We start from the raw sequence: 19,547 nt of genomic DNA on the forward strand, positions 1-19,547 counted from the left end.
AGCCGGGGTGCGCATCGCGAGCGGGCGCTACCCGCATCGTGAATCGCATCCCGGCTGGCAGCAGAATCGCAGCGCCCCGGGTCAGTGGATCTGACCGGAGCGCTGCAGCGGAGAGAGTGTAGCGAGCGCTCCGGGGAGGAGCGGGGACCCGGAGCGCTCGGCGTAACAGAAGCTTTTGACTTCATATCCCCGACCTCCTATCCCTGACCTCCTATCCCCGACCTCCTATCTCCGACCTCCTATCTCTGACCTCCTATCCCCGACCTCCTATCCCCGACCTCCTATCCCCGACCTCCTATCCCGTCTTCCTATCCCATCCTCCTATCTCGTTCGCCTATCCCGTCCTCCTATCCTGTCCTCCTATCCCGACCTCATATCCCGACCTCCTATGTCGACCTCCTATCCCGACCTGTAATATGTGCACCAGGTATTGAAATATCTCCAGCCGTACAGAAGTTATGTGGGAACATACATTTCCCATTGATTTGCATGGGACTTTAAACAAAAACCCCGACCCTCACAAATGGGGGAAGTTAAGGGTTAAATGAACTATCCTATATTTTAAGTGGACATATATGTAACATGTGACGAAGTATTATCGAAATATCTCCAGCCGTTTGGAAGTTATGCAGTAACATATATTTCCCATAGACTTGTATGGGACTTTAAACATAAACATAAAATGATAGTATAAAATAGTCTGTAAGGCAGTAACACCCACTATACCTTTGTTTGTGTCAGCCATGCTTTGTTGCACCTCCAAAGGATAAGGGATAAGTTCTAGATCACAGGGGGTCCGATCGCTGATCTCCTGAATAGGGGCCCCGGCAGTCTGCTGGGAGGGGGAGCGAAGAGGCGTTCCAGCCCGTCGCCCTTCAAAGGCTTGGATCCGGCTCCCCAACATTTTAAACCATATGTATAAGGTGGTTTTTAAGCATTACAAAGCACAGATGGCACAAACATAGATAAAGTGGTTTTTAGTGCCTTACGTACTATGTTATCACCTGTCGGGAATGGCTTTTGAAGCGAGATTCTCTCGAATTTTTCAAAATAATCAGAACAAATATTCCCATACTGTTACTGAACAAATCCCAGTATACCAAGGCCACTTTTACTAATAATACCACAATACCACGGATAGATAGTACCACTGTGACCACCTTCATAGTGAAGGAATAATACCACCAGGCTCTGCAGACCACAGAAGTGATTATTTTAGGCACCCCGATGGGGAGTGTGTGTACAGATCTGCCCATCACCACCATAACTGGTCCCAACTCCACTTGAGGGTCTCCAGGAGGTCCTACAGGTCCCTATACTCCAGATGGAGGTCACCATCTGTAATGTCCTACAATGGGAAGAAGCCTAGGTGAAGGATGAACACTATATTAGGCTGGGTTCACACCACGTTTTTCAAATACGCTAAAAGACGTATGGCAAAAACCGTATGTAACCTTTTACAACCGTATGACTCCAAATTAAAACGTATACGGTTTTCCCCCGTACGGTTCTATCCGTTTGCATCAGTTTTTGCCAACGGTTTTGCTATTTTGTTGGAATTAGTTTTCCAGCAATTTAATAAAGTTACTGTTGTTCTATTGAAATTCCAATCTGCGCATGTGTCAACTCCAAAAACGGATTAGAAAAACCGCGTGCAACCGTATTCTGAAATTCTGTGTACGGTTCTCATAGACAACAATGTTAAAAGAACCGCATACGGTTCGCATACGGTTTTCCAACCGAAGGCAAAAACGTGGTCGACAGCGTTTTTTCCCTACGGTTGAAAAATCGGCAAAACCGTATCCGAGGCAAAACGGATGCAACCGTACACAACATTTGGAATACGGTTTACAATGCATTCTCTATGCATACGGTTGCGGATACGGTCGTATACGTTTTTTTTGCGGAAAACCGTATACGGTTACCGTATTTGAAAAACGTGGTGTGAACCCAGCCTTAGAGAAAAGAATATTTCTTTCTTTCTTTATTGATTTAAATGTATGGTCCAATGTAGCTGAGGCTGCAAGGTGCAAAAAGGGTTAATACACTACACAATTGTGTTGCAGAGGGTTCACTAGAGTTAGTTAGTTAATTAGTTAGTTAGGCCATTAAAGGGCCAGAGCACATGACAGGAGTAGTTAAGGGGGTATTCCGGTGCTCCAGTGTTCTGAACATCTTGTTCAGAGCTCTCGGAGCCGGAGGCTGTGTTCGTGATGTCACAGCCACGCCCCAACCCCGCCCCCGTCATGCCACGCTCCACTTATGTCTTTGGGAGGGGGCGTGTCGGCCAACTCGTCCCCTTCCATAGGCCTGATTGGAGGGGGCTTGGCATGATGTCACGAGGGGCGTGGCTGTGACTTCACGACCACTGCTGCAGGAACCCAGCATTTGTTTAGAACACCTTTTGGATAGCAGATAAGATGTCTAGCAGTGGGGTACTCCTTTAAGGAAAGTGCATAAAAGGCCCTGCTCACTTGTCCTTAGCTGAACACGAGTTGGGAATGAGTTGAGAACCCAAGGAGAACCAGAGAGAGAGACCCAGTCTATCATCTACCCTATTACACGCTGACAGAGTATCCATTGTCCACTATAGTCAAGAGGCAGCATTAACCCCTTAAGGACGCAGCCCTTTTTCGCAAAATTTCATGAAAATTTTGAACATTTTGCATTTTTCTAACTTTGAAGCTCTCTCCTTGTAAGGAAAATGGATATTCCCAATAAAAAAAAATTTTCTTCACAAATACAATATGTCCACTTTATGTTGGCATCATATAATGGAATATTTTTGCTTTTTGAAAACATTAGAGGGCTTCAAAGTAGAGCAGCAATTTTCAAAAATGTCATGAAAATTGCTAAATCTGAAGGGACAGATGTTACAGAACTACAACTCCCAGCATGCCTGAGCAGTCGAGGCATGCTGAGAGTTGTAGTTTGGCAACATCTGGAGAGATACTGTTTGGGCACCACTGTAACAGTGGTCTCCAAACTGTGACCCTCCAGATGTTGCAAAACTACAACTCCCAGCATGCCCAGACAGCCTTTGGCCGTCTGGGCATGCTGGGAGTTGCAGTTTGGCCTTCCTAGTGGTTGCCACAGTAAAGATCGTTTTACTTTCACTTTCACTGTCCACTGTCGATTCCCTACCTGATCCAGCAGGCTCCAGCGAAGATCCTGGGTCCCCAAGCATCTTCTCCTGCAGCTACATCCTCCATCTTCTTCCCAGATCCCCTCGACATCCAGGGGCGGGCAGAATGGGGGGTTGCCATGGCAACCCCCTGTCCTGCGCTGCCATTGGTCAGAACTCCGTTCTGCTAATGGCAGGGGATAGGAGAAGATCACAGCTTTGCAACCTCACTCCTATCCTTTAGGCTGATCGGGGCTGTTGCTGACAACTCCGATCAGCCCTATTTTCCGGGTGATCGGATCACCAGAGACCCGATCAGCCCGGCATCGGAGAAAATCGCATGTCTGAATTGACATGCGATTTTCTCCGATCGCCGACATGGCCCCCCCTGGGCAATGTGCCAGGGTGCCTGCTGAATGATTTCAGCAGGCATCCCGCTCCGGTCCCCAACCGGCTAGCGGTGGGGACCGGATTTCCCATGAGCGTATGGATACACCTTCGGTCCTTAAGGACTCGGAATGCTGGGCGTATCCATATGCCCTGTGTCCTGAAGAGGTTAAAGGGGTACTCCGGTGAAAAACTATTTTTTTTTTTTTTTTTATCAACTGGTGCCAGAAAGTTAAACAGATTTGTAAATTACTTCTATTAAAAAATCTTAATCATTCCAGTACTTATTAGCTGCTGAATACTACAGTGGAAATTCTTTTCGGTTTGAAACACAGAGCTGTCTGCTGACATCACGAGCACAGTGCTCTCTGCTGACATCACGAGCACAGTGCTCTCTGCTGACATCTGACATTTTAGGAACTGCCAGAGTAAAAGGAAATCCCCATAGCAAACATTTGCTGTTCTGCGCAGTTCCTAAAATGGACAGAGATGTCAGCAGAGAGCACTGTGCTCATGATGTCAGCAGAGAGCTCTGTGTTTCAAAAAGAAAAGAATGTCCACTGTAGTATTCAGCAGCTAATAAGTACAGGAAGGATTAAGATTTTTTAATAGAAGTTATTTACAAATCTGTTTAACTTTCTGGCACCAGTTGATTTAAAAGAAAAAGTTTTTCACCGGAGTATCCCTTTAAGGAGAAGTAAGCACTAACCCTGCGGAAGAAAAGCAATAGTCAGTGTGGGTTGCAATTCATTAGAAGTCAGTCACCATACAGCACAAACAACTACAAGTCCCAGCAAGGTGATAGGCTTCCAAGGTTTACTCTGCACATCCCGTTGCACCGATCTATGCTGTAAAGGATTTACCATCTATCCTGCCTCAGTAAAGACAGTTATCCGTAACGTTGTATCGTAGTATTTATAGCCCCGTGCCTGGCACAGGAGAAGCTGTCTCAAACCTTGGACCGCGTATAGGCTAACGGTGCCCTGGCATCACGAGAAGGTTAATTTCACATTATCCACCCCTTAAACACCACAATTCATGTATCTTCAGAGTCAAGGGACAAGTCAGGCTATGCTCAGGGACCAAAGTCACGACCTGGGATAGACCTGACCACTGAGTCCAGAACTAAACAAGAAAGTCTCTACCTGAGTCAAGTTTATTTAGTCACTGATACACTGCCATGAACATCTCTCCTCTGCACACTACAGAAACCCGAGAGTATAAGTCCTCCTTGGCAGATATCCAAAAAACACCCCTTTTTTTGGGAAGTGGTGCCCATGAGGAGGATGGATGTAGTAGTCAGGCAAGCTGAGGGTAGTAGGCAAAGCCACATGTAACAGGGTTGTATCAATGGCCTGGAAATTCCACCTGTGATCCAGTGCAACTTCTGGAAATGGGGTATAATGTCTAGGGATGAACCCATTGTTACGCCGAGCGCTCCGGGTCCCCGCTCCTCCCCGGAGCGCTCGCTACACTCTCCCCACTGCAGCGCTCCGGTCAGATCCACTGACCCGGGGCGCTGCGATTCCGCTTCCAGCCGGGATGCGATTCGCGATGCGGGTAGCGCCCGCTCGCGATGCGCACCCCGGCTCCCGTACCTGACTCGCTCTCCCTCGGTCCTGTCCCGGCGCGCGCGGCCCCGCTCCCTAGGGCGCGCTCGCGCCGGGTCTTTGCGATTTAAAGGGCCACTGCGCCGCTGATTGGCGCAGTGATTCCAATTAGTGTGTTCACCTGTGCACTTCCCTATATCACCTCACTTCCCCTGCACTCCCTTGCCGGATCTTGTTGCCATCGTGCCAGTGAAAGCGTTTCCTTGTGTGTTCCTAGCCTGTGTTCCAGACCTCCTGCCGTTGCCCCTGACTACGATCCTTGCTGCCTGCCCCGACCTTCTGCTACGTCCGACCTTGCTTCTGTCTACTCCCTTGTACCGCGCCTATCTTCAGCAGTCAGAGAGGTTGAGCCGTTGCTAGTGGATACAACCTGGTCACTACCGCCGCAGCAAGTCCATCCCGCTTTGCGGCGGGCTCTGGTGAAAACCAGTAGTGACTTAGAACCGATCCACTAGCACGGTCCACGCCAATCCCTCTCTGGCACAGAGGATCCACTACCTGCCAGCCGGCATCATGACAGTAGATCCGGCCATGGATCCCGCTGAAGTTCCTCTGCCAGTTGTCGCTGACCTCACCACGGTGGTCGCCCAGCAGTCACAACAGATAGCGCAACAAGGCCAACAGCTGTCTCAACTGACCGTTATGCTACAGCAGTTACTACCACAGCTTCAGCAATCATCTCCTCCGCCAGCTCCTGCACCTCCTCCGCAGCGAGTGGCCGCCTCTGGTCTACGCCTATCCTTGCCGGATAAATTTGATGGGGACTCTAAGTTTTGCCGTGGCTTTCTTTCCCAATGTTCCCTGCACCTGGAGATGATGTCGGACCAGTTTCCCACTGAAAGGTCTAAGGTGGCTTTCGTAGTCAGCCTTCTGTCTGGAAAAGCCCTGTCTTGGGCCACACCGCTCTGGGACCGCAATGACCCCGTCACTGCCTCTGTACACTCCTTCTTCTCGGAAATCCGAAGTGTCTTTGAGGAACCTGCCCGAGCCTCTTCTGCTGAGACTGCCCTGTTGAACCTGGTCCAGGGTAATTCTTCCGTTGGCGAGTATGCCGTACAATTCCATACTCTTGCTTCAGAATTATCCTGGAATAATGAGGCCCTCTGCGCGACCTTTAAAAAAGGCCTATCCAGCAACATTAAAGATGTTCTGGCCGCACGAGAAATCCCTGCTAATCTACATGAACTCATTCACCTAGCCACTCGCATTGACATGCGTTTTTCCGAAAGGCGTCAGGAGCTCCGCCAAGATATGGACTCTGTTCGCACGAGGCGTTTCTTCTCCTCGGCTCCTCTCTCCTCTGGTCCCCTGCAATCCGTTCCTGTGCCTCCCGCCGTGGAGGCTATGCAGGTCGACCGGTCTCGCCTGACACCTCAAGAGAGGACACGACGCCGCATGGAGAATCTCTGCCTGTACTGTGCTAGTACCGAACACTTCCTGAGGGATTGTCCTATCCGTCCTCCCCGCCTGGAAAAACGTACGCTGACTCCGCACAAAGGTGAGACAGTCCTTGATGTCTACTCTGCTTCTCCACGTCTTACTGTGCCTGTGCGGATGTCTGCCTCTGCCTTCTCCTTCTCTACTATGGCCTTCTTGGACTCTGGATCTGCAGGAAATTTTATTTTGGCCTCTCTCGTCAACAGGTTCAACATCCCAGTGACCAGTCTCGCCAGACCCCTTTACATCAATTGTGTAAACAATGAAAGATTGGACTGTACCATACGTTTCCGCACGGAGCCCCTTCTAATGTGCATCGGATCTCATCACGAGAGGATTGAACTTTTGGTCCTCCCCAATTGCACTTCTGAAATTCTCCTTGGACTTCCCTGGCTTCAACTTCATTCCCCAACCCTGGATTGGTCCACTGGGAAGATCAAGAGTTGGGGGCCCTCTTGTTCCAAGGACTGTCTAAAACCGGTTCCCAGTAACCCTTGCCGTGACTCTGTGGTTCCTCCAGTAACCGGTCTCCCTAAGGCCTATATGGACTTTGCGGATGTTTTCTGCAAAAAACAAGCTGAGACTCTACCTCCTCACAGGCCTTATGATTGTCCTATCGACCTCCTCCCGGGCACTACTCCACCCCGGGGCAGAATTTATCCTCTCTCTGCCCCAGAGACTCTTGCCATGTCTGAATACGTCCAGGAAAATTTAAAAAAGGGCTTTATCCGTAAATCCTCCTCTCCTGCCGGAGCCGGATTTTTCTTTGTGTCCAAAAAAGATGGCTCCCTACGTCCTTGCATTGACTACCGCGGTCTTAATAAAATCACGGTTAAGAACCGCTACCCCCTACCCCTCATCTCTGAACTCTTTGATCGCCTCCAAGGTGCCCACATCTTTACTAAACTGGACTTAAGAGGTGCTTATAATCTCATCCGCATCAGAGAGGGGGATGAGTGGAAAACGGCATTTAACACCAGAGATGGACACTTTGAGTATCTGGTCATGCCCTTTGGCCTGTGCAACGCCCCTGCCGTCTTCCAAGACTTTGTTAATGAAATTTTTCGTGATCTTTTATACTCCTGTGTTGTTGTATATCTGGACGATATCCTAATTTTTTCTGCCAATCTAGAAGAACACCGCCAGCATGTCCGTATGGTTCTTCAGAGACTTCGTGACAATCAACTCTATGCCAAAATTGAGAAATGTCTGTTTGAATGCCAATCTCTTCCTTTTCTAGGATACTTGGTCTCTGGCCAGGGACTACAAATGGATCCAGACAAACTCTCTGCCGTCTTAGATTGGCCACGCCCCTCCGGACTCCGTGCTATCCAACGCTTTTTGGGGTTCGCCAATTATTACAGGCAATTTATTCCACATTTTTCTACCGTTGTGGCTCCTATCGTGGCTTTAACCAAAAAAAATGCCGATCCCAAGTCTTGGCCTCCTCAAGCGGAAGACGCCTTTAAACGACTCAAGTCTGCCTTTTCTTCGGCTCCCGTGCTCTCCAGACCTGACCCTTCCAAACCCTTCCTATTGGAGGTTGATGCCTCCTCAGTGGGAGCTGGAGCTGTTCTTCTACAAAAAGATTCTTCCGGGCATGCTGTCACTTGTGGTTTTTTTTCTAGGACCTTCTCTCCGGCGGAGAGGAACTACTCCATCGGGGATCGAGAGCTTCTAGCCATCAAATTAGCACTTGAGGAATGGAGGCATCTGCTGGAGGGATCAAGATTTCCAGTTATTATTTACACCGATCACAAGAACCTCTCCTACCTCCAGTCTGCCCAACGGCTGAATCCTCGCCAGGCCCGGTGGTCTCTGTTCTTTGCCCGATTTAATTTTGAAATTCACTTTCGGCCTGCCGATAAGAACATTAGGGCCGATGCTCTCTCTCGTTCCTCGGATGCCTCGGAAGTTGAACTCTCTCCGCAACACATCATTCCTCCTGACTGCCTGATTTCCACTTCTCCAGCCTCCATCAGGCAAACTCCTCCAGGAAAGACCTTTGTTTCTCCACGCCAACGCCTCGGAATCCTCAAATGGGGTCACTCCTCCCATCTCGCAGGTCATGTGGGCATCAAGAAATCTGTGCAACTCATCTCCCGCTTCTATTGGTGGCCGACTCTGGAGACGGATGTTGTGGACTTTGTGCGAGCCTGCACTATCTGTGCCCGGGATAAGACTCCTCGCCAGAAGCCCGCTGGTTTTCTTCATCCCCTGCCTGTCCCCGAACAGCCTTGGTCTCTGATTGGTATGGATTTTATTACTGATTTACCCCCTTCCCGTGGCAACACTGTTATTTGGGTGGTCGTTGATCGATTCTCCAAAATGGCACATTTCATCCCTCTTCCTGGTCTTCCTTCAGCGCCTCAGTTGGCTAAACAATTTTTTGTACACATTTTTCGTCTTCACGGGTTGCCTACGCAGATCGTCTCGGATAGAGGCGTCCAATTCGTGTCTAAATTCTGGAGGGCTCTCTGTAAACAACTCAAGATTAAATTAAATTTTTCTTCTGCATATCATCCCCAATCCAATGGACAAGTAGAAAGAATTAACCAGGTCTTGGGTGATTATTTACGACATTTTGTTTCCTCCCGCCAGGATGACTGGGCAGATCTCCTTCCATGGGCCGAATTCTCGTATAACTTCAGAGTCTCTGAATCTTCCTCCAAATCCCCATTTTTCGTGGTGTACGGCCGTCACCCTCTTCCCCCCCTCCCTACCCCCTTGCCCTCTGGTCTGCCCGCTGTGGATGAAATTTCTCGTGACCTTTCCATCATATGGAGAGAGACCCAAAATTCTCTCTTACAGGCTTCATCACGCATGAAGAAGTTCGCGGATAAGAAAAGAAGAGCTCCTCCCATTTTTTCCCCTGGAGACAAGGTATGGCTCTCCGCTAAATATGTCCGCTTCCGTGTCCCTAGCTACAAGTTGGGACCACGCTATCTTGGTCCTTTCAAAATTTTGTGTCAGATTAATCCTGTCTCTTACAAACTTCTTCTTCCTCCTTCTCTTCGTATCCCTAATGCCTTTCACGTTTCTCTTCTTAAACCACTCATCATCAACCGTTTCTCTCCCAAATCTGTTCCTCCCACTCCTGTTTCCGGCTCCTCGGACATCTTCTCCGTCAAAGAGATTCTAGCATCTAAAAAGGTCAGAGGGAAAACCTTTTTTTGTGTGGATTGGGAGGGTTGTGGTCCAGAAGAGAGATCCTGGGAACCTGAGGACAACATCCTAGACAAAAATCTGCTCCTCAGGTTCTCAGGCTCTAAGAAGAGGGGGAGACCCAAGGGGGGGGGTACTGTTACGCCGAGCGCTCCGGGTCCCCGCTCCTCCCCGGAGCGCTCGCTACACTCTCCCCACTGCAGCGCTCCGGTCAGATCCACTGACCCGGGGCGCTGCGATTCCGCTTCCAGCCGGGATGCGATTCGCGATGCGGGTAGCGCCCGCTCGCGATGCGCACCCCGGCTCCCATACCTGACTCGCTCTCCCTCGGTCCTGTCCCGGCGCGCGCGGCCCCGCTCCCTAGGGCGCGCGCGCGCCGGGTCTTTGCGATTTAAAGGGCCACTGCGCCGCTGATTGGCGCAGTGATTCCAATTAGTGTGTTCACCTGTGCACTTCCCTATATCACCTCACTTCCCCTGCACTCCCTTGCCGGATCTTGTTGCCATCGTGCCAGTGAAAGCGTTTCCTTGTGTGTTCCTAGCCTGTGTTCCAGACCTCCTGCCGTTGCCCCTGACTACGATCCTTGCTGCCTGCCCCGACCTTCTGCTACGTCCGACCTTGCTTCTGTCTACTCCCTTGTACCGCGCCTATCTTCAGCAGTCAGAGAGGTTGAGCCGTTGCTAGTGGATACGACCTGGTCACTACCGCCGCAGCAAGTCCATCCCGCTTTGCGGCGGGCTCTGGTGAAAACCAGTAGTGACTTAGAACCGATCCACTAGCACGGTCCACGCCAATCCCTCTCTGGCACAGAGGATCCACTACCTGCCAGCCGGCATCGTGACACCCATGATATAATGTGCAGTCCTAATGGTTCCAGACACCCAGACACTTTGGTAACTAAACTTAAAGAAGCACTCTGTTTTTGTTTTTTTTGCCCATATCATGCACTCTTACCATCACTAGTCCTCCAGCGCCATTTTTTTTTAATCCAGGGCAGTTACATCCATGTGTTTTTTTACTCTAATTTGGTCATGTGATCACCATTTTGACTCTCCAATTCATACAGTACCTAATGGTTACAACAGGATGTCAGACTCTGACTTCCTGTGAACTACGGGATGACGTCATCACTAACCAGATTCCTCCTAGTAGCTTTTTTCTGTGTTTCCTATGATTTTCCCCCAAATCATGGCATCATGGCTCATCAAATCATTGCATCATGGCAAATCATGGCTCAACCTTCTCTGGCCTTGGGTACTCTTAAATGAGTCTACCCATCAGGAACCGAGCTGGAAGACTTCCAGACTAGAGCCAGACTACTCTGGTTTTTCAGTCCAGCATTTTGGGAAGAGGAGTTGGACTAGGGAATTCCTTCCTCAGCCTTTCTAGAAGTTTCTTCATAGGAACTGGTTAGGAAGTCTCATGTGACCAATGATCCGCTCATCTTTTGCAAAGCAATCCACCACTGTTGGAAGCAAATGTCCAAATATTAACATATCTGTAATACATCATTGTATGCTGAAATATCAGCTATACACATTAACTCACAATACCCTAAACACTTACTTAGAATAGGCATTTAGAATAGAGATTCCTCAACCACACGACAACTTCACATTTTTGTAGCTGGGACACGGGTATCGGGAAAGTGCACCTGCCTCCTCTGGTGAAAGAAAGCAGGGAATCTGATAGATGAACCCAACAAAACCTACAGAAACTAATCTAGGGAGTGTCATTCAGCAGTAAGTAAATGTACATGTGCACATTACAGAGCATGTCTTCTTTTCAAGCTTGGCATACATTCCCAGTCAGTTTCCAAGGCTCCTAGTTGGAGTGATACACTGACTTGTGAAAGTGTTATAAGAGCTGCTTTTCAAATCCTTTCTTATACACAAGACCTTCTCATGTAGCATCCCATGTCATCTATATGCAGCCATTGTACCTGCCCCAGCTGCCAGTTATTGGTATAGAAAACCATTAATAAAAAATGTTAAATTAAATGCTGTAATTTGGTCAGTGTCATTGTCTTACTGTGAATCACTAAATTCTAGATTTCCTAATAAATTCTATGTGGTGAGGGTGTGATGAGGGCAGATGTTATTACCCTAGGGGCAGATGGCAATAATCCCTTGTATTCGTGACACCAGGGCATGGTTAACCTCTGCACCACTCGAGATATGGCCGCTGGATCCTGTGCTAGGCTGGATCTGCTCCGATTGGCTAGCCTGGGCTGACTCCAATGCCAAGTTATGGAACAACGGCAGCTTTACTGAGGCAGACAGATTGAATAGTCTTTACAGCTCAGTTAGACCCAAGGAGGTGACCAGTGACTTCAGAGACTTGAGGGCTCACTGGGACTTGGACAAAATGCTGTAGACCCACGCTGAATTTAGACAGACTTGACTAGGACTGACTACTGTAGACTTCACCCCTTGTGTAGCTTACCAGGCTTTGACATTCACCTGTGGGGCACTTGGTGATGGAAGCGTGACTACATGGTTAGGTCTTGGGTCTCATAAGGACACCAGACACTCTAAGGTCCTGACTGTTCCTCAGCATGTACTCAAGAGAACTAGCTATATCCTCCCTGGGTTTATATGGGAGCAATTTGGAGGGGTCCTATAGGTCCCCACACAAGTCACCTGGTCACTGACACCTTCTCTGGTAACATGACTTGGTAACAACATTTAAAGGCATAGGAACCTTATAAAGACAATCTCATACATAACACAAGGCACTTATTAACCATTTAAGATACATACAATAAGGGTGGACTCAGGGGACACTGAAATAAAGACCCCAACACAGGACAGAAAGGTACAGGAGTGCAACTCCTGTACTGGGCCACCACATCTATATTTTAACAATTTCGTAACGGACAACTACATGAGCTTGGAGTTGGGAAATACTTGTTGACCTACAGTAAGGCCTACATGATATCAGTTGTCATATTGATTATATTGATACAGATAACTCGTACAGTCTGTAAATAATAATCATTAACCATGACGCACTTAACTATTATGCAGTTATTTCCCATAATGCATCAGGAAGCCTCTTAGTTCTCCATATATCATCAATGACTGTGGAAGCGACACACCTGCGGTCCTGGTGTTAGAATAGGGTGTTGGGGTTTACGTGAAGCGTTGGGTGTGAGGCCTCGTCCTGTTACCTCATTACATTGTAATCAATTATCTCATACAAGTTATACATTAACACGTTCATATCAAGTATAACTACCAACAATAGTAACCTTACGGCACCTTCAAAAAGTATCCGTACAGTATGTGTACACAGAACAATGGGGAGACTTTGGAAATTCCTTTTTTAACTGTATGCCTTAAATAAGTGAATGCCTTAACCCTTAACGACGCAGGACGTAAATGTACATTCTGGTGAGGTGGTACTTAACGCACCAGGACGTACATTTACGTCCTATACATGACCGTGAGCATCGGAACGATGCTTGGGTCATGCGCGGCAGGTCCCGTCTGTTGATCGCAGTCAGGGACCCACCAGTAATGGCACCCATCCGCAATCATGCAGATGTCCGCCATTAACCCCTCAGGTGCCGTGATCAATACAGATCACAGCATCTGAAGCACTGCGGTCACTAAAATGGATGATCATTCAGAACGGCAGACGGAGGTCCCCTCACCTGCCTCCGCTGCCTTCAATGGGTCTTCTGCTCTGGTCAGAGATCGAGCAGACCAGAGCAGAAGATGACCGATAATACTGATCAGTGCTATGCCCTATGCATAGCACTGAACAGTATTAGCAATCAAATGATTGCTATAAATAGTCCCCTATGGGGACAATTAAAGGGTAAAAATAAAAGTTAAAAAAAAGTTAAAAAAATTAGAAAAATCCCCTCCCCCAATAAAAATGTAAATTGTCCCATTTTCCCCATTCCACCCACAAAAAGTGTACAAACATTTTTTTTTATAAACATCAAGTATCAACGCATGTTTAAATATCCAAACTATTAAAATATAATGTTAATGATACCATATGGGGAACGGCGTGAACGTAAAAAAAAAGTCAGAAATTGCTGCTTTTTTTAAACAGTTTATAAACAAAAAATGGATAAAAAATGTATTAAAAGTTTTATATAAGCAAATATGGTATCAATAAAAAGTACAGATCACGGTGCAAAAAATTTCCCCTTATACCGATGCTTATACGGAAAAATGAAAACGTTATAGGTCTTTAAAATAGAGGGATTTTAAACGTACCAATTTGGTTAAAAAGTTTGCGATGTTTTTTTTAAGTGCAAAAGTATAAAAATAGAAAAGTATGTAATCAGGGGTATCATTTTAATCGTATTGACCCAAAGATTTTTGAAAAATAGCGGTTTTCTTTTTAATTTCCCCACACAAATAGTATTTTTTTGGTTGCGCCATACATTTTATAGTAAAGTGAGTGATGTCATTAGGCAGGACAACTGGTTGTGCAAAAAACAAGCCCTCATACTAGTCTGTGGATGAAAATATAAAAGAGTTGTGATTTTTTTTAAGGCGAGGAGGAAAAAACGAAAAAGTTAAAATAAAATTGAGTCCTTAAGGCCAAAATGGGCTGTGTCCTTAAGGGGTTAAGGGTGGTAAGTGAATGCCTTAAAGGGGGCCAAAGCATAGGGGATAAGATGTCTGATTGCAGGGATCCTGCCGCTGGGGACCCTCACGATCTCCCTGCTGCTCGTTTAGAGCGTTGGGTGCAGCGTCGGAGGCTCATTATGTCATGACCACGCCCCGCTCATGATGTCATGGCCATGCCCCTCAATGCAAGTCTATGGGAGGTCTACGTCCATCACGCCCCCTCCCATGGACTTGCATTAAGGGTGCGTTACCGTGACATCACGAGTGGGTCGGGACCGTGACGTCACAAGCCTATGCCCAGCATTGACAGTCATCCGGCACGGAGTGAAGTTCGCTCAGTGCACGGTTGTCTGTGGTGCCCAAGCAGAGATCACGGGGGGTCCCCAGCAGCGAAAAACCACCGCGATCAGACATCCTATCCCCTATCTTTGTTTAGGGGACAAGATGTCTAGGGGCAAAGTACCACTTCAATATTAGCCCCTTCAAACCACTATATAAGTTCATATTTGGCCGCAATGACATGATGATGCTGTGCTCCACTTTCTGGTCCTGTCTTGACATATTGAAGATGTCATCATTGGCCGCAGCAATGACCCACCTCAGCTAGTGATTGGCAAATGTGGCCACTTCCAACCATTACTTGGGTTTAGAAAGGTTCTGACTGTCTCACCAGGGTACCAGAAGGTCCTCTGGTGGGCACTTTTTCACCACATAAATACCACACTTTGGCCATATAGTCAGACCATACGTGAATAGTAGCAAATCTATGAAATTTTGTTTTGCTTTGGTTTTGGATGAATTAGGAAAATTCGATTTCAATTCAGATGCCGTTTTGGATTTGGATATGCCAAAAAAAGGCCAAAAGTTGGTTTATGACACTCTGAGGTCCACTACTGTCCCTAACCCTTTTAGGCCAAGTGAAGGTGTGCCTTCACAATGGAGAGAGGAAAAACAAAGGAGTACAACGCGTTTCATATCCGGCTAACAAACTATTGGCTTCCTAATGGCTAGAGGATAGATACTTAGCCTAAAAGAGTTCATTGATTAAGTGAATAGGCTTTACTTGTACCAGGGTGTTTATAGGTATAGAGATGGGTAAATATGAAAAAAATATTGGGATGTGGAGAACATTCCGAGCATGTTACATCAGAAGCAGCTCTTGCCTTCTCTTTTTTCTCCTTGTTTGTATTTATGGTTATGATGATTTAGGTTACATAGCCTTGGTGAGTGACGCAAGAGTCATTGGATGATGGTTGTTACTGGGTACTCCGGTGGAAAACAGGTTTTCTGTCCAGAGCAGCATAGGTTTGCTATGGGGATTTTCTCCTGCTCTGGACAATTCCTGATACAGGCATCAGGGGTCAGCAGAGAGCACTGTGGACAAGACAAAAAGAAGATAATTTCCTCTGTAGCATACAGCTGCTAAAAAGTACTGGAAGGGTAAACATTTTTTAATAGAAGTAATTTACAAATCTGTTTAACTTACTGGACCCAGTTGATTTAAATTTTTTTTTTCCCTCTGGAGTACCCCTTTAATGAAGTTTAGGAATGGGAGGGTGTCATGGGTTAGCTCTATTGTTTCCGATTATACATTTGTTCTTTCTATGTATTGTAAAATTATGTTGTAATAACTAGCTAAACCATCGTGCCCCCCCCCCTTTTACTTTCGTAAAAAAAGAGGGGGGGGGGGGGGGGAAGTACTAAAACAGTATCTGAGACCACAGAAAATTTTAGAACAAAACCCTATAGTTACCCGCTACTCATCTCTTCAACTTTCATTCAATACAAGCCAATGTTCCTAGGCCAAATAGTGCGTTGTCTATTGAATGGTGCCAGTACGCCCCATACAGACATTTCCCATGTTACCTGGGGTGCAAAACCCTCAGATAGAAAATATTGGCGCTTTGTAATGGAAGAAAATAAGTTGGATCTCTTCGCTTCGGCTTCTCAACCTCTACAGCTCTCCTATACTAGGCGTAGGCCTACTTACCTAGTGAGGGACCCAGCCCTTCGTCTACATACCAAGATATATGGACAAAGGGGAATTTCATAGTTTCTATGCATCTATTAAATTTGCAGAAATACAAGCTTGCACTCTAGGTATATAAATATATCACAAACATAACTAAGTAGTTATAAATGGTGAAATAATAATACCGTAAGTGACACAATAATCTGATAATTCTCCTGATATACAAAAAGCCTTCTGTCCAATGACCTAGTCATCGGTAAACTACTATAGGTTGAGGCTATATCGTATCTATTGCCGCCTTAAGTAAATTTTCACTATTGGATTCCAGTGCCCACTGCTGCTATATATAAGTAGGGCTCCATACAGGGAACACCTCAGAACGAGAAAGTCATGGCCGCCCTCAAGTTGTGTCTCTTCGCAGCCCTACTCATCCTGTGCGGCGCTCAAGTTGTATTCAAACACAATGGAAGTGGTGGAAAACCAAGTAAGTATAGTGAAGACTATTTTTATGATGATTATTCATGGCTATTTGTATTAGTATTAGCAAAGGTGTTTGAAGGTCCGGTGCAAAAGCATTGGGCCCTCAAGTCCAAATACCATATATAGTACAGATGTCCTATTAGATAGTAGAGAGACCATTGGGTTCCAAGGACCACTGGGGCTTGTTAGGATGGCAATCTCTAAAATCCAGCTGAACAGGATTCTGGGAACTAAGGATAAGGTTATATCAAAGGGGTATGAGGGGGTCAAAACATTGAACACTGAACAGGACGGCCAATCATTATTCTACTTGTTACTTGAGTGGTAGGGCCTTACAATGTGTGTATATATATATGAATGCATTTATTGTGAAGGAATGTCATTCCAACATTCCAAAGATACGTCTGATAGCAGTATACAGATAGAGCTGGGATGGGAGGCGTATACCTACTATATATCCTGATCCCATAGGGATTTCAACAGCAGTATATAGATAGAGCTGGAGGGGAGGGGTATAACTACTATAAATCCTGTTCCCTAAGGATAGCAGCAGCAGTACACAGATAGAACTGGGAGCTAGCAGGAGCAATCCGATAGGTAGTAATCCCAGGAAGTCAGCTGACCCAGGATTTACCACTTCCTCTGATGCATTAAGCACTGTGATATTCTGTGGGTCAGACTGGTGATCACATGACCTAGTTACAATGACATATGAATGTAGCTATGCTGGAACATGGGAAAAATGGATGATATGGTCAAAAAGGAAAAAAAACTGAAGTGCTTCTTTATGTGGAGGGAGGTTGTTTGAGATCATTGGGTACGGCAGGTGAAGCAGAATTTAATTATTATTGCTTCATATTTATAGACAATGCTCTGTGTGCTGTGGGCCCCTCGGACAGAACAGACTGCGGCTACCCCGGAATCAGTGAGAAGGATTGTTATTCCAGAGGATGCTGCTTCAATACAAGTGTTTCCGGAGTAAAATGGTGCTTCTTCCCAAAAGTACAAGGTAACCGTACAGTCATGGTTGTGCAGATTGTATTATGAGGTGTGTGTAGTCGGAGCCCTCCTTAATAAGACAAGCGCTGGACACAACGGTTTGCAGGTGTTTTTGTGTGCTATGTACATATGCGATTTATAAAGCAGTTATGTTATTCTGAAAAATGCAGTATTACTGTGGTTGTCTGTAAACAGGGCCGGCTCTGCCTATAGGCAAAATAGGCAGCTGCCTAGAGCGCCCTCTTGATGGGGGCAACACTCTGCCTGCTGCAATAAAGTTAGCCAGCATCCGAAGCACCTGCCCATCCGAAGCACCCGCCCATCCGAAGCACCTGCCCACCCGAAGAACCCGCCGATCCGAAGCACCCGCCCATCCGAAGCACCCGCCCATCCGAATCACCTGCCCACCCAAAGCACCTGCCCATCCGAAGCACCCGCCCACCCGAAGCACCTGCCCATTAAGCAAAACCCTGCCACGCTACCCGCACCCCCAACCCTACTATAATAATCTACCTTTTTCAGCCTGCTGGCGGAGTGCAGCGCCACCTCTGAGGCAAACAGGGGCGATCACTGAGGTCAGATCCGTCCAACATACTGTCATCGCGCGTGCCTCCATACATCCGGAGGAGCCAATAGGCGGGGTCAAGGGGAAACAAAATTAGCTTTCACCTATTGTAGCAAAAATCCTTGCATTAGGCCTGGCTGTAAGTAGCCAACATGGCGCTGGGGAATTCCTGATCATCGTGCTGTTGGTTTAGATGCAAGAATTGTGTGTTTGTGTGGACCCTGTAGGTCAGGGCTACTTTGCACCACCTAGGAGATAGTTCAGAGATAATAATATGGGTGACTTCAGTTGGCATGGAAAACAGACAAAATTTGAAGCCCTGTCATGAGTGTGATAGTGGCAGAGGCCTGGGGAAGAGACGCTGTGGTATACGGTTTGCTAAGGAAATGAATGGGTGCTGCAATGTTGTTTTGGCTAAGGGGTCCGCCTCCGAGAGGGTGTGGTGACATACAATGGAGCATGCTACAACTCTTGTGTACAGTCATATAAACTTGGAGCCACATGTTGGTGCCGTATGGGCAGGCAAAAAGCTAATTTTGCTGCCCCCTTGACTCTGCCCTTTGACACGTCGCACCTTACTACTGGGGTGACACACTGTAACAAACATGCTGCTGGCTGAGAGAGTGGTTCAGATGCTGGTTGTCTAACTTTCTTGTGTCAGGCAAAGTAGCGCCCCCATCAAGAGGGCGCTCTAGGCTGCTGCCTATTGTCCCAACCCTGCCTATGGGCCCAAAGAAATGCATGGGTGGCATTTTCTGGATCCGTACCATAATAGGATCGAGTCCTTAAAGTGGAAGGTTTAGCAATACTGTAAACTCACTTAAAGGGGTACTCCAGTGGAAAACTTTATTATTATTATTTTTTTTAATCTACTGGTGTCAGAAAGTTAAACAGATTTGTAAATGACTTCTATCAAAAAAATCTTAATCCTTCCAGTACTTATTAGCTGCTGAATACTACAGAGGAAATTCTTTTCCTTTTGGAACACAGAGCTCTCTGCTGACATCACGAGCACAGTGCTCTCTGCTGACATCTCTGTCCATTTTAGGAACTGTCCAGAGCAGTGTATGTTTGCTATGGGGATTTTCTCCTACTCTGGACAGTTCTTAAAATGGACAGAGATGTCAGCAGAGAGCACTGTGCTCATGATGTCAGCAGAGAGCACTGTGTTCCAAAAGGAAAATAATTTTCTCTGTAGAATTCAGCAGCTAAT

General features: G+C 46.9%; 1 protein-coding gene across 1 annotated transcript in view; it reads left to right on the forward strand.

Moving 5' to 3' along the window:
* LOC130357516 (integumentary mucin C.1-like) overlaps positions 1-19,547 on the forward strand; it is a 137,280-nt gene that overhangs the window by 62,567 nt on the left and 55,166 nt on the right. The window contains exons 3-4 of the mRNA XM_056560213.1: positions 16,619-16,774; positions 17,636-17,779. Of these exons, the coding sequence (XP_056416188.1) occupies positions 16,681-16,774; positions 17,636-17,779 (238 nt within the window). The 5' untranslated portion in view covers positions 16,619-16,680. The remainder of the gene's footprint in view (positions 1-16,618; positions 16,775-17,635; positions 17,780-19,547) is intronic.

This window comes from Hyla sarda, chromosome 2, assembly GCF_029499605.1.
Source record: "Hyla sarda isolate aHylSar1 chromosome 2, aHylSar1.hap1, whole genome shotgun sequence".
Classification (NCBI taxonomy): domain Eukaryota; kingdom Metazoa; phylum Chordata; class Amphibia; order Anura; family Hylidae; genus Hyla; species Hyla sarda.